This window comes from Larus michahellis, chromosome 3 (genome assembly GCF_964199755.1).
Source record: "Larus michahellis chromosome 3, bLarMic1.1, whole genome shotgun sequence".
In the NCBI taxonomy this organism is placed as follows: domain Eukaryota; kingdom Metazoa; phylum Chordata; class Aves; order Charadriiformes; family Laridae; genus Larus; species Larus michahellis.
Genome location: NC_133898.1, coordinates 40,817,394 through 40,838,184, shown reverse-complemented (window position 1 = coordinate 40,838,184; position 20,791 = coordinate 40,817,394). Strand labels below are relative to the sequence as shown.

Here is a 20,791-nt window from a genome sequence, read left to right as displayed (position 1 = left end):
CATAGAAAAAGTAACTTTTGAAAAAATATTTTTATGTAGTTAGACTCGTAAAATTCTAAAATTTAAGCTAGTAAAAATACCTGATTTACTTGTAAGCAAAATCTAATAATCACAGAAGTTAAAGCTATTACATATTTTGCATATTTTCATAGTGTTAAGTATGAATAGGCGTATATTTCTTTTTTTTTTTTTTTTTTGTCATAGGTTCTTGCTAGAATTGCAAATGCTACAAGACCAACAATTCATTTATGTGAGATTGTAAATGAGACTCAGTTGGAAAGATTATTGCTGCTTCTCGTAGGAACTGACTTTAACAGAGGAGACATCTCTTGGGGAGGAGCGTGGGCTCAGTATTCTCTGACTTGTATGCTGCAGGATATTCTAGCAGGTTTGTTTTAGGTTCATATTTTCCAGAATGTATGGTACACTTGAAACTTTCATCCTTTAATGTTTTAGGGTTTTTTTATTGTGTTAGAATCTACTGACACTATTAAGATGGTAAAAAAAAAAAAAAACAAACAAACAAAACAAAAAACCCCAAACTAAACAATAAAATTGAGATTAGTGTGTAAAAAATGCAATTTAAAATTGCAGTTACAGTCAATCCTGAATTAGTGACTTGTGCATTCAAAAGTTAATATTTATGTGACCCTGATTATTTGAAAATTATTCAAAACTCCTCCCCTTGAAGAAGTAGTCCTTAGAGAATTTAGAGTTAGATGAAGAAAAGCAGTTGGCGTAGACACTGGGATGTTAATTTGTAACTGGAATAAAGCTTGAAATAGAGTTGTCTGCTTAATCTAATGCATAGGAGAGTTGTTGGCACCTATAGCAGCTGAAGCTATGGAAGAAAGTGCTCTGGGAGATGATGCTGGAGCTTCGGCTGGGGATTCTGATGACTCTCTCCAGCAGTCCACAGTTCAGTTAGTGGAAACAATAGATGAGCCTTTGACACATGATATCACAGGTAAATTATTTCATAATCTTGATATATATATATATGTATACTGAAAAAAGTGGAAAAAAAAAAAAACTAAACCTTTGCTGTTACTCATCTATCAAAATATCAGTAAAGGATTTTTGGTGATAGGATAATTAGTTTCTGAAAATATAGGCAAAATATGAGCAATTCTTCAACTTAGTTTTACAGTTGATCCGTAAAAAACGGTTATTTTTCTGATTGCTGAAAAAAGGCAATTTGATTGCATTCATTAACTTTTTCCACCGGGAGCTGTAGTATTAAAAGCCTCAAAATTGCCCATTAAGTGTTTGATACATCCATCTTTTATAGTTTGTACTTGGTAGTATTAATACTCTTTTAATCATTCAAAGGTGCTCCACCTCTGTCATCTTTGGAAAAAGATAAGGACATTGACCTTGAATTACTGCAAGACCTGATGGAAGTTGATATAGATCCTTTGGATATTGACTTGGAAAAAGATCCCCTTGCAGCCAAAGTCTTCAAGGTATGACACACCTGAGTTTTCAGGATAACCTTTACATGTGAAATAGTAAAATCATTTCTTTCTTACACTTCTTTGTTAGTGGTATTTGATGTCTTAGATCTTTGCTTTTTATAAAGGTTTAATGTAGAATGACAGGAAAGAATGTAAAGATTGCGTTCATGTCTCAGATGTATTCATATCTCAGTTGACCACAAAATATTTTGGTTTTGTGTAAAGATATCTTTATAAAGAAGATGCTTAGAACACATATTAAAGACAACAAAAATATAATATAAAAGAAAAATAAGATCTAGTCTTGTCTTTTTTGATTAAGAATAGAGTGCCATTTGCTTCTGTGATTGATCTTACAAATTAATACTGCTAGTATGGTGTTTAAAAAAAAAAAAAAAAGAAAAAAGTCAGCTGTAGCTAGTGCTCAGACCAGTGTCAGCCTATGAAGGGAAGCAACTAACTTCAAAACTTATTTCGGTGTGGAACAAGAAAATTATTAAATCCTTTCATACTTAAAATGGAAGCTAAACATATCGGAAGTAGTAAAATTACATTTAGATGCAATAGTATATTGTCAAGTTGTATTAAAAATCTAAACCATATTGGTTGTAAAGAAACACAGTTGTTTGTAATAAAAAGTTGAGTCTCTTTTCTCTGTCCATAAGGATGACATTCATTTGGAGTTTTCCTGCTCTTGTCACTATTGACTTAAACCTTTAGCCTCATTGGAATTAACCTAAATTATCTTTCTTACCACTTGCTCAGACAACACTAAATTTTCTCTTTTTTTTCTATATTCCCTTATATGTCCTTCCACTGATTACCTATCATGTAAAATTTTTTTCTTCAAATCTCACCCTACCAAAGTATTCCACTTATTGCTTAGTTTTTGTGTAACTGATGTTTCCCTCCTTTATTCTGCTATCATTTCATTTGGCAGTACTCCTTAGCCCACTTCATCCAAAGGTATCTTCATGATCTTATTGCCTGCTAGGATGTCCTTTAAAAAACAGCCATAAAAATGCTTCCTCAGTCTTAATCCTTCTTAAGATTTGCTTCTGTCTGTAAAATGACAGTTGATATTGGATCTTGCCATTAAAAAGACAGGCATGCACAAATTGCCTTCATGCAGCCCTACATTACTTTTTTTTGTTTGTTTTCTTGCGATCCATATGCTTTCTAAGTGTCTTAATTTATGACACTTTAGTAGAGATTTTTCAACTCTTTCTTTTGCAGAACTTGGTACAAATAATCCCTGAGCCTCACTGAGGCTTCAAGGTACTTTAGTAGTACAGTTAATAATATAGTATTCTGTCTTGATAAATAACTTCTCAAAACATCTGTGCGATACTCCGCTTCCAAATTTCCAATATAGTACAAATGTGTGAATAAAAACTGATAATAACATTTTCAAACTGGCTTCTTGATCTTTGAGACAGTTAACTATGTTGCTGGATTTTGACAATCACTAGGGACTCAGTAGCTTATGCTGCAATAAAAATTGAAACAAAATATTCTAAAGCTATTGGATCCAATCTTCTGGGTTTGTTTTTTTGTAACTGCAATGTTTGTTGTTAGTCATTACAAATTTTATTTTCGTACTTGGACAGTCCAAAGAGTTGCTGTTTATTTTTTTTTCTTGTTTTGTTTTGGTTTTTTTTTTTTTTTAAGCCTATAAGCAGCACCTGGTACGATTACTGGGGTGCCGATTATGGCACCTACAATTACAATCCTTACATTGGAGGCGTTGGAATTCCAGTTGCAAAACCACCAGTAACTACAGAGAAAAATGGATCACAAACTGTGAGCGTATCAGTCTCTCAAGGTAAGCAATGAACTAAAGTTCTGTTCAGGGTCTGTTTTCTGTCATACTCTATTTGACACTTCCATGTATCAAATTCTGTTAACAATCTCTGCATCCATTAAGTGGAAAGAATTAAATTTTCTATATGCCACAGTTTTTCTGTAGTAAATGAAAATTTTATGTGAGGTTTACATTTAAAACAGCTTAACATTGCAGAAAACCTTATTTTCTAACATTTTTGAACACACACAGGCATTTTGAAGTCATTCCTGTTTTTTCAGGAAATTTTGGAAGCTCTTCTCTAGTTGGCTGATATTTTGCATAGTTGGCTCTACCCTAAGGAATGAGGAGGGTAGATTACTTAGTTTGGAGGAGTACTACTGAACTGGGGTGATTGAGCTTTCTCCTCCCACACTGGGGAAAAACAGCTTTTTTTGTTCTTGTTTGAGACCTGATACCTTAGGGAAACCAGGCTTAAAATTATGCAGGTTTAGTCATGTGTGATATTAAAGTGACTGTGAAAATAAGTATGTGTGTGTTTCACAGAAATTTAGTATCTTATTAACTATGTACTTCACATCTATAAGAATCTTGTTCAGTTCAGAATATAAGTTTCTACATTCTGTTTCCATCATATATAAAAATGAATCTTCCTGTTATTGATACTGAGATCTTTTTCAGTTTAATGTGGACTGTATATCTATATTGCTTGCACAGGAAGTTGGAGTAACTAATTATATATGCCTTTTGATATAATGCAGTTTTACCCTGTTTGTTGCCTTGCGTAGCTTTAGATGCACGTCTAGAAGTTGGACTGGAACAGCAGGCTGAGCTGATGCTGAAAATGATGTCCACCCTGGAGGCTGATTCCATTCTACAAGCATTAACAAACACATCTCCTACATGTAACTACATGTTGTCATATCATTCTCTTCATGTGATGCTTTGAAATTTGTACTAGTTTTTTCTGTAGTCACTTAGCAGTTTAGAAATAAATTTTCTTGTTAGGCTATGCTTTATAGATATTTCTTTATTCAGATTTTTTTAATTATGTGTACATGTATATTTAAGAAATTTTGTGAAATTCGTCAAGCATGCAGGATTCATTTTACAGTGCATAATAGTACAATGAAGGAATTGTTTTCATTTTCTGATCTAGGTGAAATTGAATGTTCAGTTTCCTATTTTTGTGAAGCTTCATTCTTGCATTCAGTGTGAAATTTCAGCTATGTGGAAGCTACTTTGAACTTGACAGTTTCACCTATTCAGTGATGAAATGAAAATATTTGAATACAATTTTGAACTCACCTGTTCAGTAATCTTTATGATATAAAAACATTTATGATGACAATTTATTTTTGAACATATTTTCAGTGAGTTGTGCTGCCCATCTTGTTAAGGTGTCTTTCTTCGTAGCTCTCTGGGTACCTTAATATGCATGCAGTCATTAGTTGAATATCTGATGATGGAGTAGGTTAAGTGACATCCTCAGACTTTATTTTCTGGAAACTTATTATTGACTACACTAGTTTTACCATAATCATAGAATCATAGATAACAGAATCATAGTTAACGTATGAAGAGATGTTCCAGTTGTTTGTCTCACCATAGTGCTACCAGGACACACCTATAATACGTTTGGCAAGAACTGTTAAAATGTATTTCTGGGCTCACTTTCCAAATAGATTTTTGTGAAGATGGAGATGTCTGAAATTCAAGTATGCCTTTCACAGTATGTAGTCAAAAGGCCAACTTAGCTGAACACTATATTGAAGATGTTCTTGTAAATTATAAAATAAGTGTCTTTCCCTTATATATAAAATACAAGGAAATAAATATGAAATGACTTTTAGCGACTTTTACAAAATAATTCATGGGGGGATGGTACTTTTTGTTTTGTTTTTCAGTAACCCAGTCTCCTAGTGGAACAGATGATTCATTGCTAAGAGGATTACATGCTGCTAACCAAAATGCCCCGTTGATTGTACAGTTGTCATCTATACCTATGCTGAGCACATGCTTCAACAAACTCTTTTCCATGCTACAAGTCCACCATGTTCAGGTATAGAATTATGAACTTTGAAATGTTTTGGTAGTATTTCTCTCTAAGTTTGAAAGTTGTTTTCCTGTATTTCATGCTATTTAGGATGCAAGTAGCCCGTTATGTGCTTTATTGCTTATGAAGTTGTCATGGACAATGGTACCAATAATGTAATAGACAAGCTGCTGAAAGCTTTTATCAAACAGGACATTTCTTGTTGCAGTGAAAAAGTGGTTATATGTGTTCAAATTTAAAAACAAGTTATTAGGTTCATTGAAAAATAATTGCTAGCTTATTAGTGAAGAGTGTTGTTAAGCGTGCAGTCTCCACCTGTGGAGGTTTTCAAAACCCATCTGGATAAATCCCAGTCTGACATCTTAGTTGGACTTTCTTTGAGTAGAAGATTGGACTGGACGACCTCCAGAGTATGCTTCCAACCGGAATTATCCCGTCATCCTAAATGTTAAAACTAGAAATAAACTTTTTAAAAAGTCGTTGGCTTAGCAATGCTTTTCTTGATACATTCAAAGGAATGTCATGCATGCTATAGATGAGCGGTTAGATGCTTGCCTACCTATTTGTATTTTGATTGGGAGGCTGACTCTGTCCCTCACTGGTTCTTTAAATATCTCATCCAAAATACAGTTTCATGCTTCCCCAAAATATCTAAATAGTTATTTTCCTTAAGGAAGTTTTTCAGAGTGAGAATCTGTGTCTCTCAGAGAGTAAAGAAGGTTTCCCAGTAGTTTAGTTGGCCTTTTGAATAATTTCAGTTGACTGGTAAACATCAGTTGACTATATTTGAGACACTCCAAAAACTTACATGCAAATCAGTATTACGGATGTAGGGTTAGGATCCAGGCACTTCTGAGCAGTGTGTAAAAGTGGGGGTTTTTTAACATAAGTTTGAAGAAACTTCTTAAGAGAAACTTAACTGTATTTAGAAGAAATCAATTGCAAAAACACAGCAGAAGCATTTACTAGTTATGCTGAATTTGCTCTGAATATTATCTTTATTAGAATCTTCAAATCCAGTAAAGGGGGGGGAGAGAGAGAGAGTGTGTGTGTGTGAGATCCGTGAAACAGTAGCACCTGAGAATGTAGATAAAGGCTTTTAAAATGAAAACAGATAACCTTTTATGCTCTGGATTTCAGTTTGGTCTGATAATGTGTTGGTTTTTTTCCTTTTTTTTTTTCAGCTTGAATCCCTTTTACAGTTATGGCTCACATTAAGCCTAAATTCCAGCTCCTCTGGAAGTAAGGATAGTGGCGCTGATATTTTCCTTTATAATGCTAACCGAATACCTGTAATTTCCTTGAACCAAGGTAAAATACATCAAATGTGTGAAATTAATTTTCAGGAGGTGTAAGATTTTTTTTAAGTACTCAATTTTTGCTCGTAAGCAAAAAGTATTAAAATAAATATTCTTCATAAGATCTATGTTGGGATAGTTTATGTATTCTTATTAAAGAGCTCTTGGGCTCATTATCTTCTTAACATGAAAAATGTGTAGCTAGTATGTAATTGAAAGCTCATTCCTTGAATTTGCATAATCTCCTCAGAAATTAAATTGTACAATTTGTGGTTCTTAATTCATCATTAATCCCAAGAGGACTTTTTAAAAAGACACTTCTTAGTCTGAGGTGAACCGTGCACCTGTATGTACTTCTCTGACGAATTTCTTCTCCTTGTATACTATCCTGTGATCCCTTTATCAAAGGAGTTGGTGTGGGAGACAGTCCAGAACATTAATGCCTGCTGTAATGAATGTGTTAATGCTGACTTCCATGAGAGTGTTCTGAAACCAGGAGTTCCCTTGCATTGTTTTCACTGAGATGCCAGGGTCTGGGCACTGTAGATAGTTCTGTGGGGCAGTTCCTGTGAAGTGTTGAAGTGAAGTTCCTGAAACAATAGTTGTCAAAACAGAGTAAATACAACAAACAATATTAATAATAATATTAATAATAAATGTAGCAACTTACAGTAACAATAAGACATTTATAGTGATACCCTGAAAACTAATGCTTGGAAAAACATGTTTTTCTTGACAGCTTCAGTAACTAGCTTCCTGTCAGTTCTGGCATGGTATCCTAATACCTTACTCCGGACATGGTGCCTTGTGCTTCATAGCCTAACTCTCATGACAAATATGCAGCTTAATGGTAAGTTGTGGGTGTTTTGGTGGTTTTTGTTTTGGTTTGGTTTGGGGTTTTTTGTATATATTGCCTGTTCTAATGAGATGTACAGATGAGTGTTGATTCCCATCCAGAAGACTACCAGAAATTTCCCTTTGTCATTTAAGCACTTTTGTTGGTTCTCCATAACTTCAGGCTTTTCAGGAGTGAGCTCCTTGAATTGCTTGTACCATGGAAATGGAAACGGAAACCGTAGAGGTAAAAGAAAATGTCATTATAAATAGGTTGGCAATGTCTTCTAAAAATGAATTTTAGGACTAAGTGATGATCCTTGGGAATTAGCTTTGTGCTATGGGAGGAGGTAGCAGGGAGGAAGTACTAAGGTGCTGTAAGAGAGGTTCGTGTTTTTCTGATGCAGTAGGAATATTTTTGTAAATGCAGGCACTAGTCATTGCTTATGTTAAGCTATCTGAAAATAAACCCATAGAAGCTGAATGTATTAAAAAAGAAATCCAGCCCTTTCTTTTCGTTTAATTTCATTTCCCTATGCACACCAGATTATTTCACATTCTGTATATTGCTGTGTAGCACGCTAGAAATAATCTCCCTTTTTGAATGAGATTTTGCCACAACACCGGTAGAAATTAAAGGACGTAATTTTCAAATGAAGAAATTAAGCTTCTAAATGGCTCCTATCATAGGGCAGCTGTCACAAGAAATGCTTTTGTGGCTTTGTCCTCAAGTCTAAAGAAGGTATCAAATAGTAAGAACTTGGAGACTGGAATCTCTTAAAACCTACGTGCTAGACCAAGTCAGAGCTCTTTTAAATTCTATTTTCACTCCGAGCACATGACTAAAGATAGTAATTACAGAAGAAAGAAACCCAGAGCTGCCTGAAGATCACACTTCTATGAAGGAATTTGCCATCCTGTGATGACACAGCTGTTCTCCACGGGTTTCCTCAAAAGATGCTTATGAATCCTTTTTTTTCATATGTGCCGTTTCAAACCATCATCCTCGGGATGTGCTTTTTTTTTTCAGGTTTTCAGTTTCTGTCCCTCTTCTGTGGTGTTTCTTAGAGATCAGTATCACGAAAATCTGATTAAATTTGTGCTATTAGGTGAAGCAGTAGAGCTGTGAATAAATTAATGGAAGAGACCTAATTGATATTCTCAAACTGAGACCTCCATTTTATACTTGGTATTTGAGAATAGAACATGGCTTGATTTGTATGATGACAGTGCCCGCAGTTAATGCCCATGTGTATTTTCAACTCTCCAATTTGTAACCATAGACTAGCAATTTCCAAAAATTATGCTGCATGTACCACTGAGAATCTACCACTGTGTGTACCATATATGAATCTCTTCCAAGTGGTATGAGGCTCAGTGTTTGTGCTCTGACGCCGATGGACAGGCAGCTGGGTGTTTGCAGGAGTTTCTTAAGCAACTGCCTGAGATCAGTAAGTGACCATGTGAATGAAAAGCTGCTCAGAAGCAACCACTGTGACTCATTGCAGGCGCACTTCAGCATATGAATGTGGTTATGGATTTTTGTGTATATAGGATTGTGAGCCCAAGGTTGGGGTTGAGTTGGAAAGGGTTATAGAAGCAAACTTGCTGGAGGGTAAAGAAAAGGGTTGAAGGTCTCCTTTTATACATGTGTGTGGATTAACACAGATGTATATCCCTTAACTGCCCCTTTTCCCATACTCACTAACAGAACCAGGAGCTAAATAAGTTTGAGCACCCATCAGATAACTTCTGTGCCAGGATTCCTCAGCAGATGATGATTCAAGATAATATTCTCTCTCAATGGCACTGAGTTGTCACATTTAAGAAGTGAAATAATCTCGGTTCAGTTCTTGACAATTGAAGGTGGGATCCGTTGTAGCACTTCTCCAATCAATAATTTTGGTTTCCATGTGCTTTAGTTCAGAACTGGGACTATTAATAGTCTCTTAAGCCATTACAGATAGTGTCTCATAGGAGTTCTCATCAACTTATAGTTTTCAAGATCATGCTTTCCCGAAGAGATAAGTTTTTGATTTTTTTAAAGAAATACAGCCAGTATAAGACAAGTTGTTCCTGAGACTGGTGAAATGTAAGTGACATGACAGCTTTCTTTGGATTCAAGTTGCTCTTGTATCCTCTTTAATTCTGTAACGTTTTAAGTTATGAAGTACAAATTGTTCACACATCTTCACTGTATTCACAGGTTATGGTTAGGTTCTTTGGTGGTTTTATTTTAAACCACTATGATGTCAATTACAGTTAATTGGGAATAATTTAGATCAGTCTTGCTAGATGTGTGTGGTTATAAAATGAGGTTCTTTCCCCTTTTAATACCCAAAATACAGCAAGCCCCCAAATGTGTCCATTTGCAGAATATCTTCACTGATGAAAAAAACACCACCACCACCAAAAATACTTTATTCAGATAATTTCAGGTATAATAAACCTCTTCATATATAATAAACCTTTTAAATAAGCAAGAAGGTACCTCTTCTTGACATAACCCTCATTAGATAATCATATTTGCTGTTTCAGAAACTGAAAAACAACTTAGAGGTGTATCCACTCATGGATGATTCACTAAACTCTTTTTGCAAGGAGGCATTTTAGCACTGAGAAAATCCCGCTATCACTATTTTTCTAAACCACTGGATCTCAAAGCCTTCTCAGAGAACCTCCTTCTTAAGTTTGCTTTATTTAGTTGAAATTCATTATTGCCATTTGATACATATGTTCACATTCAGCCATTCTGTTTTTTCCAGTCTTTCATTTAAAAAGAAGACAGGTGAGGAAACAAAAGGGGGGAATAAAGGGGGGGGAAGAGGTGGTGCTTTTTCATATTTTTCCATCCATTCTAGCTAAGGGTCTCGTCTTATTTGTATTTTATGGGTAGTATCTTTGAACATACTTCTGAACTATTGTACTCTGAAAATTACAGTTTTGGTCACCATTTCTTTAAGAGATCAAGGAGTTAGAAGATCTTGTCATGAGAAGTGAGGTGGTTCTAGAGATCTTGTCCTGATGTTATTTTCAAAGCTGTTCCCTAGTTATTTTTCTAAAACCCCAGGTCTCTCCAGTAGTAACCAAAGCTTTTTAGTTGTTTGGGTTTTTTCCACACCTGAGTATAGGACAGATTCTTTTTTGGAAATGTCCTATGTTGGGATTTTATGAGCAACCACTGTCTAGGGCAGGTCAGTTCACGGTCAGAAAAGTCTTATTTAATTATGCCATTATGTGCTGATAAATGTCTTCAGAATGAAAGCTCAGACTGTGTAACTTCTGTGCTTCAGAAACTCTTATCTGAGGGGTGCAAGATATTTTTCAGGGATAAACCAATACCCCTGGCCATTTCTTTTCAGAACAATGACATTAATTAGTTAGAAGATCCATGACAAATTTTGCAAGGATGGTGTTTGAAATCAGTATTTGATGGGTGACACCTAGAACCATTTAATGCCATGTAAAGGAAGGTGGGTAGAAGCAAATCTGCAGTGACACCGGGCTAAGACAAATTTCTCGGAGCTACAGTTGCCTTAGAGTAAACAGCTGTCATCTGTCGAATTATTCTCATAATGCATTTACTCATCGCTTCCTTTAGCAGGAACTATTTGTGCTCTCCCTACATGCGCTTTTGCTTACGTTATTGTTGTCACCAGAAATACCGTTTGAGAAGTGGTGTTTTGAGTAGATAATGTAGATCGTGAAATCTGAGTTAAAATGTCAAACAAAACATGTCAGACTACAAACATAAGGTAGACAAAGTGAGGTTTTGTATTGTAGAGGTATTTTCATCTGTTAAATATAAAATATAAAAATAAAATAACGTAGGAAGTAATGAAGATGTATTTATTTAGTTATGGCATCAACTGTATCGTGAAACAGTAAAAAAAAAACTATGGAGCCTTCTAATCCTGGAAGGAAATGAGTTGAAGGTTAGCGCGTGGAGTTGGCTACTGCTCGGCAAGAGGAGATGGTCTGGGACTATCAATTCCAGGGAAGTTCTAATGTAACATCTACTGATATTAAGATTTAAAGTCTTCACGAATAGCCAGATTTAATTAAGTAGTTACAGTACATACCTAACAAGTGAAAGTGAACACAGCAGGAAAAACTTTTAAAAGTTTAAAAACTGGAGTTTTTAAAATAATGTTACCTTCAAAGAAACACTGAGTGAACAAATTAGATAACTTGAAGCTACACCCCAGATGTGCCCTGTTCAGAAAAATGCAAGCATACATATTCTAGAAGCTGTAGTTTCAATGGAGATTTTGTTTTCATTTCTTTTTTAAAAACGAACAACATTGAATAGCAGTGTTCCTTGTCACACTGATCATTATAGACTTCACAGGTGATTCAAGGTCTCTGAAGAAAATGAAATACCTTCTTATGTCTATTCCTATGTCAGGAATGAAGGAAAGCACAAAAGTATGTCCCTTTTTCAAATAGAAGTGTAAACATTTTGGGCACTTTGTACATTTATTTTCAAATTAATTTGGTTACTCAGTACTTTTGGACAAACTCAAGTGACATCTAGTTCAAAACTGGTCATACACAAAGTCTGAATGATGCATTTACATTGAAGCAATGAAAAGTTACAGAAAACTATGAAAAACAGAATAACCAAATTCAGATTAACTTCTCATTTTGATTAGTAACATCAGCTGCAGCTGAATGTAATTTTAGTGATAGCGATTTGTCTTAAACTTCAAAATAGTTTGAGCGGGACTTTTTTCAAAAAAAAAGAAAAAGGGGGACAAACAAAATGAAGTAATATAACAGATCTAAGTATACATGCAAGAGCTATGAGCTCAGCACATCAGTATTCTTAGTGACCTGAGTGTCATTTTCATTTTTAACTTGTATAGTGATATACTCAGAAACACCACCCAAAACCAACCAATCAAAAAAAAAACCCCACCAACAACCAACATACCTATTTTTCTTACAGGGAAAGTCAGCGTATTGTATGTTTTATTTAAGTAAATGTTCAGGGGTGCAGATTCAGCAGGGGAAAATAAACTTGATCAGTTCAGCCGGACTGGGGTTTCCAAGGCGCATCCTGCGATGGAAGGCTTCTCTCTTGTTCTGAAATGTTCAGTTTTTCTTTCAGAGAACCTGTGGAGTTGTGCATTTACTTTTTACAGACTTGTCCCCCATCCAGACAAAACCTAGCCTTTTCAACTTTTGCACTATCAAATGTGAACTAGAGCAGTCTATTGTCTACAGTACAATGGAACTGGAACGCTGTGGGATGCTTTCTTGCTTTTATTCAACTCCAGCTATTGCCATGCCATCAGTCATAGCCGTACAGCCTTGTTCCACTACTACTGTTGATAAATCAATGCAAAACGGTTTGTACAGCTGTACAAGGCATACATTCAGCATTAGTTTTCTGCATTCATCTAAAGCAAGAAATCTGTTTACAGTTTGAGAATAAAATGGCATTTGATAAGGGGAAAACTTACTGTGGATTATCTTCTCCTTCCATCATCCTGTAAGGATTTCTTCTTATAGCAAGGGTCTTTCCAATGCTATTTTTATTTAATTGCTCTGAAAGCTTTTTCAACTTAGATGGAAGCAGTCAGGGTTTAATTCTGTTGGTTTTTTTTTTTAAATTCTTTTTTGATGGAGACGTTTGCCTCCTCGTTGGATCTTTAGTTTAACTTTCCTTAGCTTAAGGAAATTGCTGTGAAAGATGAAGACTGATAAACAGAATAACTAGTAAGTAGTTCAGGATTTGGTTCTTTTAACAGCCTCCCTAGGTAAGAATCTTATCTTGGGATATGAAGAGATGCCAGATGAGCTCTCATACTAGAGCATCATTTCCTCTTGATTTAATCTTTTGTACATGATGAGATGGTCAGAAAGAGACCGCAACTTCATTTATGTGCGTGTAATGTTACAAGAATACTTATTTTTTATTCAGTAGGTAGCTATGCTTTTCTCAAGTTGTGTTTTGAATTGATTGGTTTTACCACTACTGAATGAGTAAGACTTCATATTTAATAAAGCTCATTTGTTTGATCATTGAAGGGTGAATTTTAATTCTAATTCTGCTCCTCAAAGTCCTTAATCTGTTAAGCTCCCTATAGTTTTAGTGAACGATGAGAAGTCTCTGAATGTGCCAAGGCCAAAAATATGTTGATTGTTTACAGGATAATAGAACATGTGGTCTCTGAGAAACTAACAAATGCACTTAAGCCTTATTAAAGTGTTGGACTAGCAAAGAGAAACAAATAAAAATGTCTGTATGTATTGCTTCTCCAACATGAAGCTCTACTGTCAGGAATACTGCCTTAGCAAGCTTGGAGCACTGGTGGAACAGTTTTGGGGGTTTATATCAGTACTTAATGAAAAACTCTACACTCAAAATTGTTGTCCTGAGTAAGCAGCTTTTGGTAGCTGATTTTGCTGAGAATATTTGCACATCATGAAATACATATAAGGGACGTGCAGTATAAATGTTTGATTTACACTTCATGCTTAAGATTACAAATTTAATTTTTACGTCTTTACTTTTAAGCTGGTCTGAGCAGTGCCATTGGAGCTCAGGAAAGTACTGCCCAATTGTTGGTGTCAGATCCAAACCTCATTCACGTGTTAGTGAAATTCCTTTCCGGCACTAATCCTCATGGAACAAATCAACATAGTCCACAGGTAAATAGAATTTCAATACACTTGGCATGAATATTAGTTATTCATATTATGTCTTATTCGTGTATTATATGCTTGGCTTGTTTCTTATTTTTTTGGTTATAGTCTTAGTTGGTTCTGATGAGCAACCATGGGGAAGTTCCTGTTGGTGAAGCACTCCGAGTAGTGATCATACGATTTTATAACTGTCTGAAGACTTGCCACAGGGGGAGAATGTGATGTGATATGTCAGTGAATGTATTCCACATTAGGATTCCTTAGTTGCATGCATGAAAAAAGTAATGAGTTCAGTTAGTTTCCTGAAATCTTGTTGTGTTGGGATAAAAATGCCAATGAAGATTAAGTTTAAATATCTAAAAATTCCAGAATTTGAAATTATGCTTTTATTTTCTGCCTGTTTTCTGAATTCATGTGGTGTCTACTGTTTCTCATAATTTCAGCTAATGTTTTTTTTTTTGCTTTTTGCAGTCCTTGAAACATCTGTGAATAGTGATTAAAAAAAAGCCAAGTTAACTTAATTGTATGAGATTTCACAGAAATCTCAGAAACACTTAGTTTAGGAGACAGAAAACACCTGATATTTCCAGTATTTTCCAGGAAAAAAATTCCAGGAAGTACATAGTCTTTTGTAGATCTTAAACATTGCGCAGTGCCATTAATTTAAAGCACTTATGTGTAAATGTGTAGTTTGTGAAAAAAACATTTAGATTAGCACAGAAATGTATTCTGTGTGAAGTGTAGCTTGCATTGCTGAAAAGATAAAGTCTCAAGCTGCAATAACGAGTCTTAGGCAAAGAACTGAAGGGTTTGCCTTTTACTCGTAGTTAGTAATAGAAAAACACATATAAATTGATAGGGAGTAGTTCTGTGAAAACCCTGTAAAATTTTTCAGAAAGTAAATTAAGCTACATAATAGTTTTCTTTTCTTGGAAAATGTTCTTGTTAGATAACACTCAATGTTCTTGAAGACATCTCAGTTTTATATAATACTTCTGAAAATGCCTTTCCCTCTAGGTTGGACCAACAGCGACACAAGCTATGCAAGAATTTCTTACTCGGTTACAAGTGCACCTTTCTTCAACTTGCCCTCAGATGTTCAGTGAATTTTTATTGAAGTTAATACATATACTTTCAACAGAAAGGTAAATATTAACTATTTTTTTTCCTTTCACACCCTCTTTGCCTTTAAAATCTGTGTGAGTCTGAATCACAGCTAAGATGTGTATGTCCTGCATTGTCATACTGTCAAGTTATATAAGGACGGAGATCTTGGGTGTTGCTGCGCCAATGCCAGCAGGAACCGGGCTGCTTCTGGCACATGGAAGAGTGCAGCTGGAATCCACACATAGCCGACCATGTGTGAGGGACAGTGAATAGAAGCACTAAACAGTTGGTTGGACTGATTTTATCTAGAGCTAAAGGCCTTGTTAAAGTAATCCCTGAAATGAGGGCACTGTCGATGAGCTTACCTATTTGAAAGAGAAGAAGTATTCTGAGGCCCGAATTAATGAAAGACTCTAGAAATTATTTGTAGATTGTGAGAATAACGTGGATGGCGTTTATAACATGGTAGGAGGAAATATAAGCTCTGCTTCTTCAAGGCTAGGTCGATGAGCACAAGACCATTATGTATGAAGCAATATACCAGGAATGTGCCAACTGTTTGGTCTGAAGTAAATTAGAACTATCATTTATTTCTGTTACTGAAGTTCTGCTCATTCCCAGACAAAGGCTTCATATAACTAGGGATGAGTTTCCTCAGTTTCTGGCTTCCCAGTAGGTGGCACTTTGGCGTTATCTATTCTTTAATCATACAGAAAACAGTTTTGTCCTTTTCTAAGAGATTTTACCTTAGTAATTTAAATTGAATGGGTGGTGGTTACCCAGTTACATTGATGATCAATCACTTATACAAGAAACGTCATAATACAATCAAATCATTAAATCACAGTGAATCTTGGAATGTGTGTCTGCATTTGAAATATTTGAAATAAGCTGACGAGACCACTGAAAGGATAGTTTTTGAAATTTGTTAGGTTTATTTTTTTTGAGACAAACCGAAGGATGGCAAAGCACCGGAAAAGGGTTTAGGTGGTTTTTTCTAAAGCCTCAGGTAATTATTGAAGTATACCATGTCTGATCAAAGCATAAGATTGATTGTGAAGAAAAGCAGTGTTTTACTAGTAGAACTAATTAAATGCCAAATATTTTCTTCAGGGCTGTTTCTATAAATTGTTTTGTTCTGTATATAAATCTAAAAGTTATAATCTTACTTATATAGTAAGATTAATCAATGTCAGAGAGAAATATATCAAAAATCACTAACACACTTCAAGAATTAGCACCAGTTTTATTTTAAATATCCTGATTCAAAAGGTTTGTTTTGCAGTTCACCAGTATACGTGTAAAAGTAATTGGGAAAATATAGTTATCCCTAAAAGGGATCCTTCAAACAATCAACCTATAAGCACCAAGCGGTGATAGTTTCAGTACCTTCTCATAGTCTTATGTATAGTTACTATTTAGATAGCTAAAACCTGACCATTATTCTTTCTGCCTCAGGGCAAAAAAAGGAAAAAAAAAAAAAATCCCAAACCAACAAACAGAAAACTGTGGGAAGAAAAAACCTATCATGATTTCCTGTTAGAAAACAAATAATCCTAATGATATTAAAGTATTAGATGGCCTCTTCCCATGAAGTTTCCCTGCAACCATATGAAACTTTTCACCCACAACTGAACAGGACTGTATTCTAAGCCTATACCTACAAAATTAACTGAATGATTAAAAAAATGATGCATCTTAGACTTTTTCAAAGGACGCTTTAATCCTTAGTGGTACCAGGAAAGTGATTGCATGAGCAGGTTCTACAGGCTGTGTAATGACCAGTATATTAAAAAGTGATGAATGCTTGACTCACGTGAAAGATCAGATTTTACTTCAACATGTATTTTTGAAAATGGCTGGATTTTTACTTCTTGAAAGTCTGGCGTGCTTTTGGATTCTTAAAGATTAATCCCCACAAAAAAAATCCAAAAACAAAATGTGTTTAATTTGTTAATATTGAACAATTAAATATCTTATTTTTTTCTTTTCTTTTTTCTCCTTTCAGGGGTGCTTTCCAGACAGGCCAGGGACCCTTGGATGCACAAGTGAAACTCTTGGAATTTACCCTGGAACAGAATTTTGAAGTTGTATCAGTTAGCACTATTTCTGCAGTAATTGAGTCTATAACCTTCCTTGTGCATCATTACATTACATGTTCGGACAAAGTGATGTCTCGCAGCGGCTCAGACAGCTCTGTGGGTGCTCGAGCGTGTTTTGGAGGGCTTTTTGCCAATATTATCCGTCCAGGTGATGCCAAAGCAGTTTGTGGAGAAATGACAAGGGACCAACTTATGTTTGATTTGCTAAAGCTGGTCAACATTTTAGTTCAACTGCCGCTTTCCAGTAACCGAGAATATAGTGCCCGTGTTCCAGTAGCAAGCAGTACTACAGACAGTGTGTCTGATGAAGAAAAGGTTTCAGGAGGCAAAGACGGCAATGGAAGCAACCCCAATACTCAAGGATCAACTGCATATGTGGCAGACTTGGTGTTAGCCAACCAACAAATTATGAGCCAGATTTTGTCTGCACTTGGCCAGTGTAACAGCAGTGCTATGGCAATGATTATTGGTAGGTATTTTGTAAATAAAACGAAACATATTTTGGGGTGGTAAAACATTTAAAACTTCTGCAAACTCATAAATTGGGTGTATACGTGAAAGTCTGGGCCACAGTAATGGTAGGAAATAAGAGACTGATAAGAAGTGAAAGGGGAAACAGGTATGTGGAAAAAACCTAGACAGTAGTTAAAACTGAACAGGAATGTGTTTGGCATTTGAATTTGTTGAATGTCAGAATGGTCGATGTTAAAAGGGGCCTCTGGAGATTGTCCAGTCCAACCTCCCTGCACAAAGCAGGGTCAGCTCAGAGCCTGCCTCAGGGAGCAGGTTACTCAGTACCTTGTCCAGTTGGGTTTTTAATTCCCCAAGGGTGGAAACTCCACAACCCCTCTGGGCAACCTGTTACAATGTTCAGTCATTCTTAAAGTGGAAAAGCCTTTTTCTTATGTTTAAATGGAATTTCCTCTATTTCAATCTGTGCCCGTCACGTGCCTGTATGCATGGATTAGGATTAGTCTTCAGTTTGTACTATAGACACATTACCTCAATTATTCTGTCTGTATTGTGTTATTTTCCTTCTTTTTTAATCATTTCTGAAAAAGAAAAATTACAATTGTGGCCCTTGCACAGAATACATAAACTTTTCCATTCCTCTGTTTTACCAGAAATGTCATTAACATCATGTTCTGGGAGGTCCAGTCATATAGTTGTGGGTGGGATATTCCTGCTACAAACAAGTGAGGAAGCTGATAATAATTTGAACAGCGAAGTTACTGTTTGTCAGACATGAACCTGAGGTGCATTTTCTCAGAGAGTGTCTTTGTGACTTGCTTGTGAGCTGTGATGATAGGATAGAGTTTTATTTGCACAAATTAAACCACTGACTGAAATACTGTGAATGTTACTGCATGCGCAAAACTGGAAAAACATTTTGCAGGAGGACAGGCAAAGAGCTTGCACTACATTTCAGGTGTAGTAGTTGAAAAATGTCATTCTGTTTATAGTGATTCTCATGTTTCAAAGTACCTCTGGCCTTTTCTGTGCTAGTCTCCTTTAAGGAGATGTGAAACTGTTAACCAATGCCATTATCAAAAAAAAATATACCACTTGTATGAGAGCACATGAATGTTAGAACAGTGGTTCATTTTGGCATAAAAGCAATTAAGAAAAAAGTAGTAACCTTCAGTAGTCAAATTAAACAGCAGGCAGGATTTGACAAGCCTGGATCGTGCTGTCGGAACCTTCCCGAAATTAATTCCAGAACATATCCTGCTTTGCTCTGGGTAGTTTGTTGTATTGCAAGTACACTATGAACACTGAAAGTAGTTTATTCTGGGAACGATGGTTTGTGCTCAATATGTGTTTCTCTGGGGTGAAATTCAAAAATTCTTCTCAACTTTGATGTCTTTCTAAACAACTGATTTCTGTCCAGCGATTGTTTTGCATTTTTAAGAAGGCAGTTTGGAAAGGTAGTGTTGCTTCAAAATGTTTTTCATTGAATTCAGGATATTGGGCAAGCTGATCCCTTCAGTGGATTGTTTTCCCCAAGGTCTTTTAATATAGGTTATTAAAACTAATTTGTATGTGTATTTTGGGAAGATATAACACAACTATTTGTGGTTTTAGTTCCTTCATGAAGAACCGTATTAAGCTCTCTCCAGACAATTTCTATGAACAAAACATTTCTCCAAGACTACAGCCAAGGCTATATAGGATCCAAAAATCAGTTATCAGCATATAGTAGTAAACACATAATAACTAGTGCAGCATGCTGGCTACCCAGGAAAGATATACAAGAAGATGTCTGCAGATGTGTACTAATAATTAGTGGCTACGGTGTCAAAATTTATGCTAATAATGTTAATTTACTGCACCTGGCGAGCCAGCTGGTCAGTAACCAGCATGGCCTTGTGTAATTCATTTGTCACATGAAGTTAAAACATCTGTTGGAGTTTTCTTTTATGACCATTTTGTCTGTTCATTTCATTAGGTTTTTTTTTTTGCTTTGTCATTGACAGACTATGAAAATCATACATGTTACAGTATTCCCCTCCTTCTCCTTGCCTCAAAGGCTTCACAGCAAATCCACCATAGTTGTCTTCAGTTCCATCATTTGTTCCATTTAACTTTTCTAAACCGTGCAGAGACTGAGTCTTAAGACTCCTCTTTCTCTGTCTCCGTGTATCCAGTGCTTATCAATATTTTCATTCTTGATAGCTTGAAGGTGATTTAAGTTCTACAGCTGTCAGTTCTCTTGCTGGATTGTTTCTCTATGGCATGTTCAAACATCACTTGAACATGTTATTTTTTTTAGTTAGTATAATTTTTGTATAGTTACGTATAAACTATACATTTATATATAGTTATGTATATAGTTTAGTTAGTATAACTGCAGTTTCTCTAGATGGAATGTGATTATTCCATCCATTCCCCCCGCCCAAATTTAAAAGCACTTTAAAAAGCTCTTCCAGATTGATGTCCTATGCTTTGTAAGACAGTTGTATTTACGGAGGTGATGTCTTCCTTGGAAAGACTATTCTTTTGCTTTCCATCCACAATTTCAGCAATGTGTAATCAATAATGCTGAATATTGATATTCAGTAAAACCTCATGAATAAATCCTGAGCTGTAACACTGAGAAAGATGATTTCAAGAGAAGTATTTCTGATAGAAATATATATGTTAAACGGTTTTGGGTTTTTTGGCGGCACATCTGCACTTCTGTTATCTGAAAAAAATCTTAAATACTTGTTAGTTGCTTCTGGCCAGGGGTGATTCCAATCCTTCTAGTTGTTCCGTTTCCTTCACTAATTACAGTCATTTGTATGGTCTCATCTAAAATTGGATTTAAATTCCCTGACTTCCTGGGTCTAGTCTTCCTATGTATACTGTAAAGAAGGCAGCATGTATCTGGGAACACTAACAGTAGTTTATGTGATCCTGAAAACTTGCCCCTTTGTAGTTTGTAAAATCCATGTGAATGTTTAACCAGAAAGACATTTTAGTATCCTTGAGTTCTC

At 35.5% G+C, this 20,791-nt stretch overlaps 1 protein-coding gene across 11 annotated transcripts in view; it reads left to right on the top strand.

The window, feature by feature from the left end:
• BIRC6 (baculoviral IAP repeat containing 6) overlaps window positions 1-20,791 on the top strand; it is a 186,376-nt gene that overhangs the window by 75,566 nt on the left and 90,019 nt on the right. For 8 of the 11 annotated variants that reach the window (XM_074579876.1, XM_074579869.1, XM_074579867.1 and 5 more), the window contains 12 exons: window positions 205-388; window positions 812-967; window positions 1,333-1,466; window positions 3,129-3,282; window positions 4,050-4,166; window positions 5,169-5,323; window positions 6,502-6,628; window positions 7,355-7,465; window positions 7,634-7,696; window positions 13,976-14,109; window positions 15,121-15,248; window positions 17,219-17,781. In XM_074579876.1, coding sequence (XP_074435977.1) covers window positions 205-388; window positions 812-967; window positions 1,333-1,466; window positions 3,129-3,282; window positions 4,050-4,166; window positions 5,169-5,323; window positions 6,502-6,628; window positions 7,355-7,465; window positions 7,634-7,696; window positions 13,976-14,109; window positions 15,121-15,248; window positions 17,219-17,781 — 2,026 coding nt within the window. The remainder of the gene's footprint in view (window positions 1-204; window positions 389-811; window positions 968-1,332; window positions 1,467-3,128; window positions 3,283-4,049; window positions 4,167-5,168; window positions 5,324-6,501; window positions 6,629-7,354; window positions 7,466-7,633; window positions 7,697-13,975; window positions 14,110-15,120; window positions 15,249-17,218; window positions 17,782-20,791) is intronic. The other 3 variants (XM_074579873.1, XM_074579872.1, XM_074579871.1) reach the window with 1 other exon arrangement.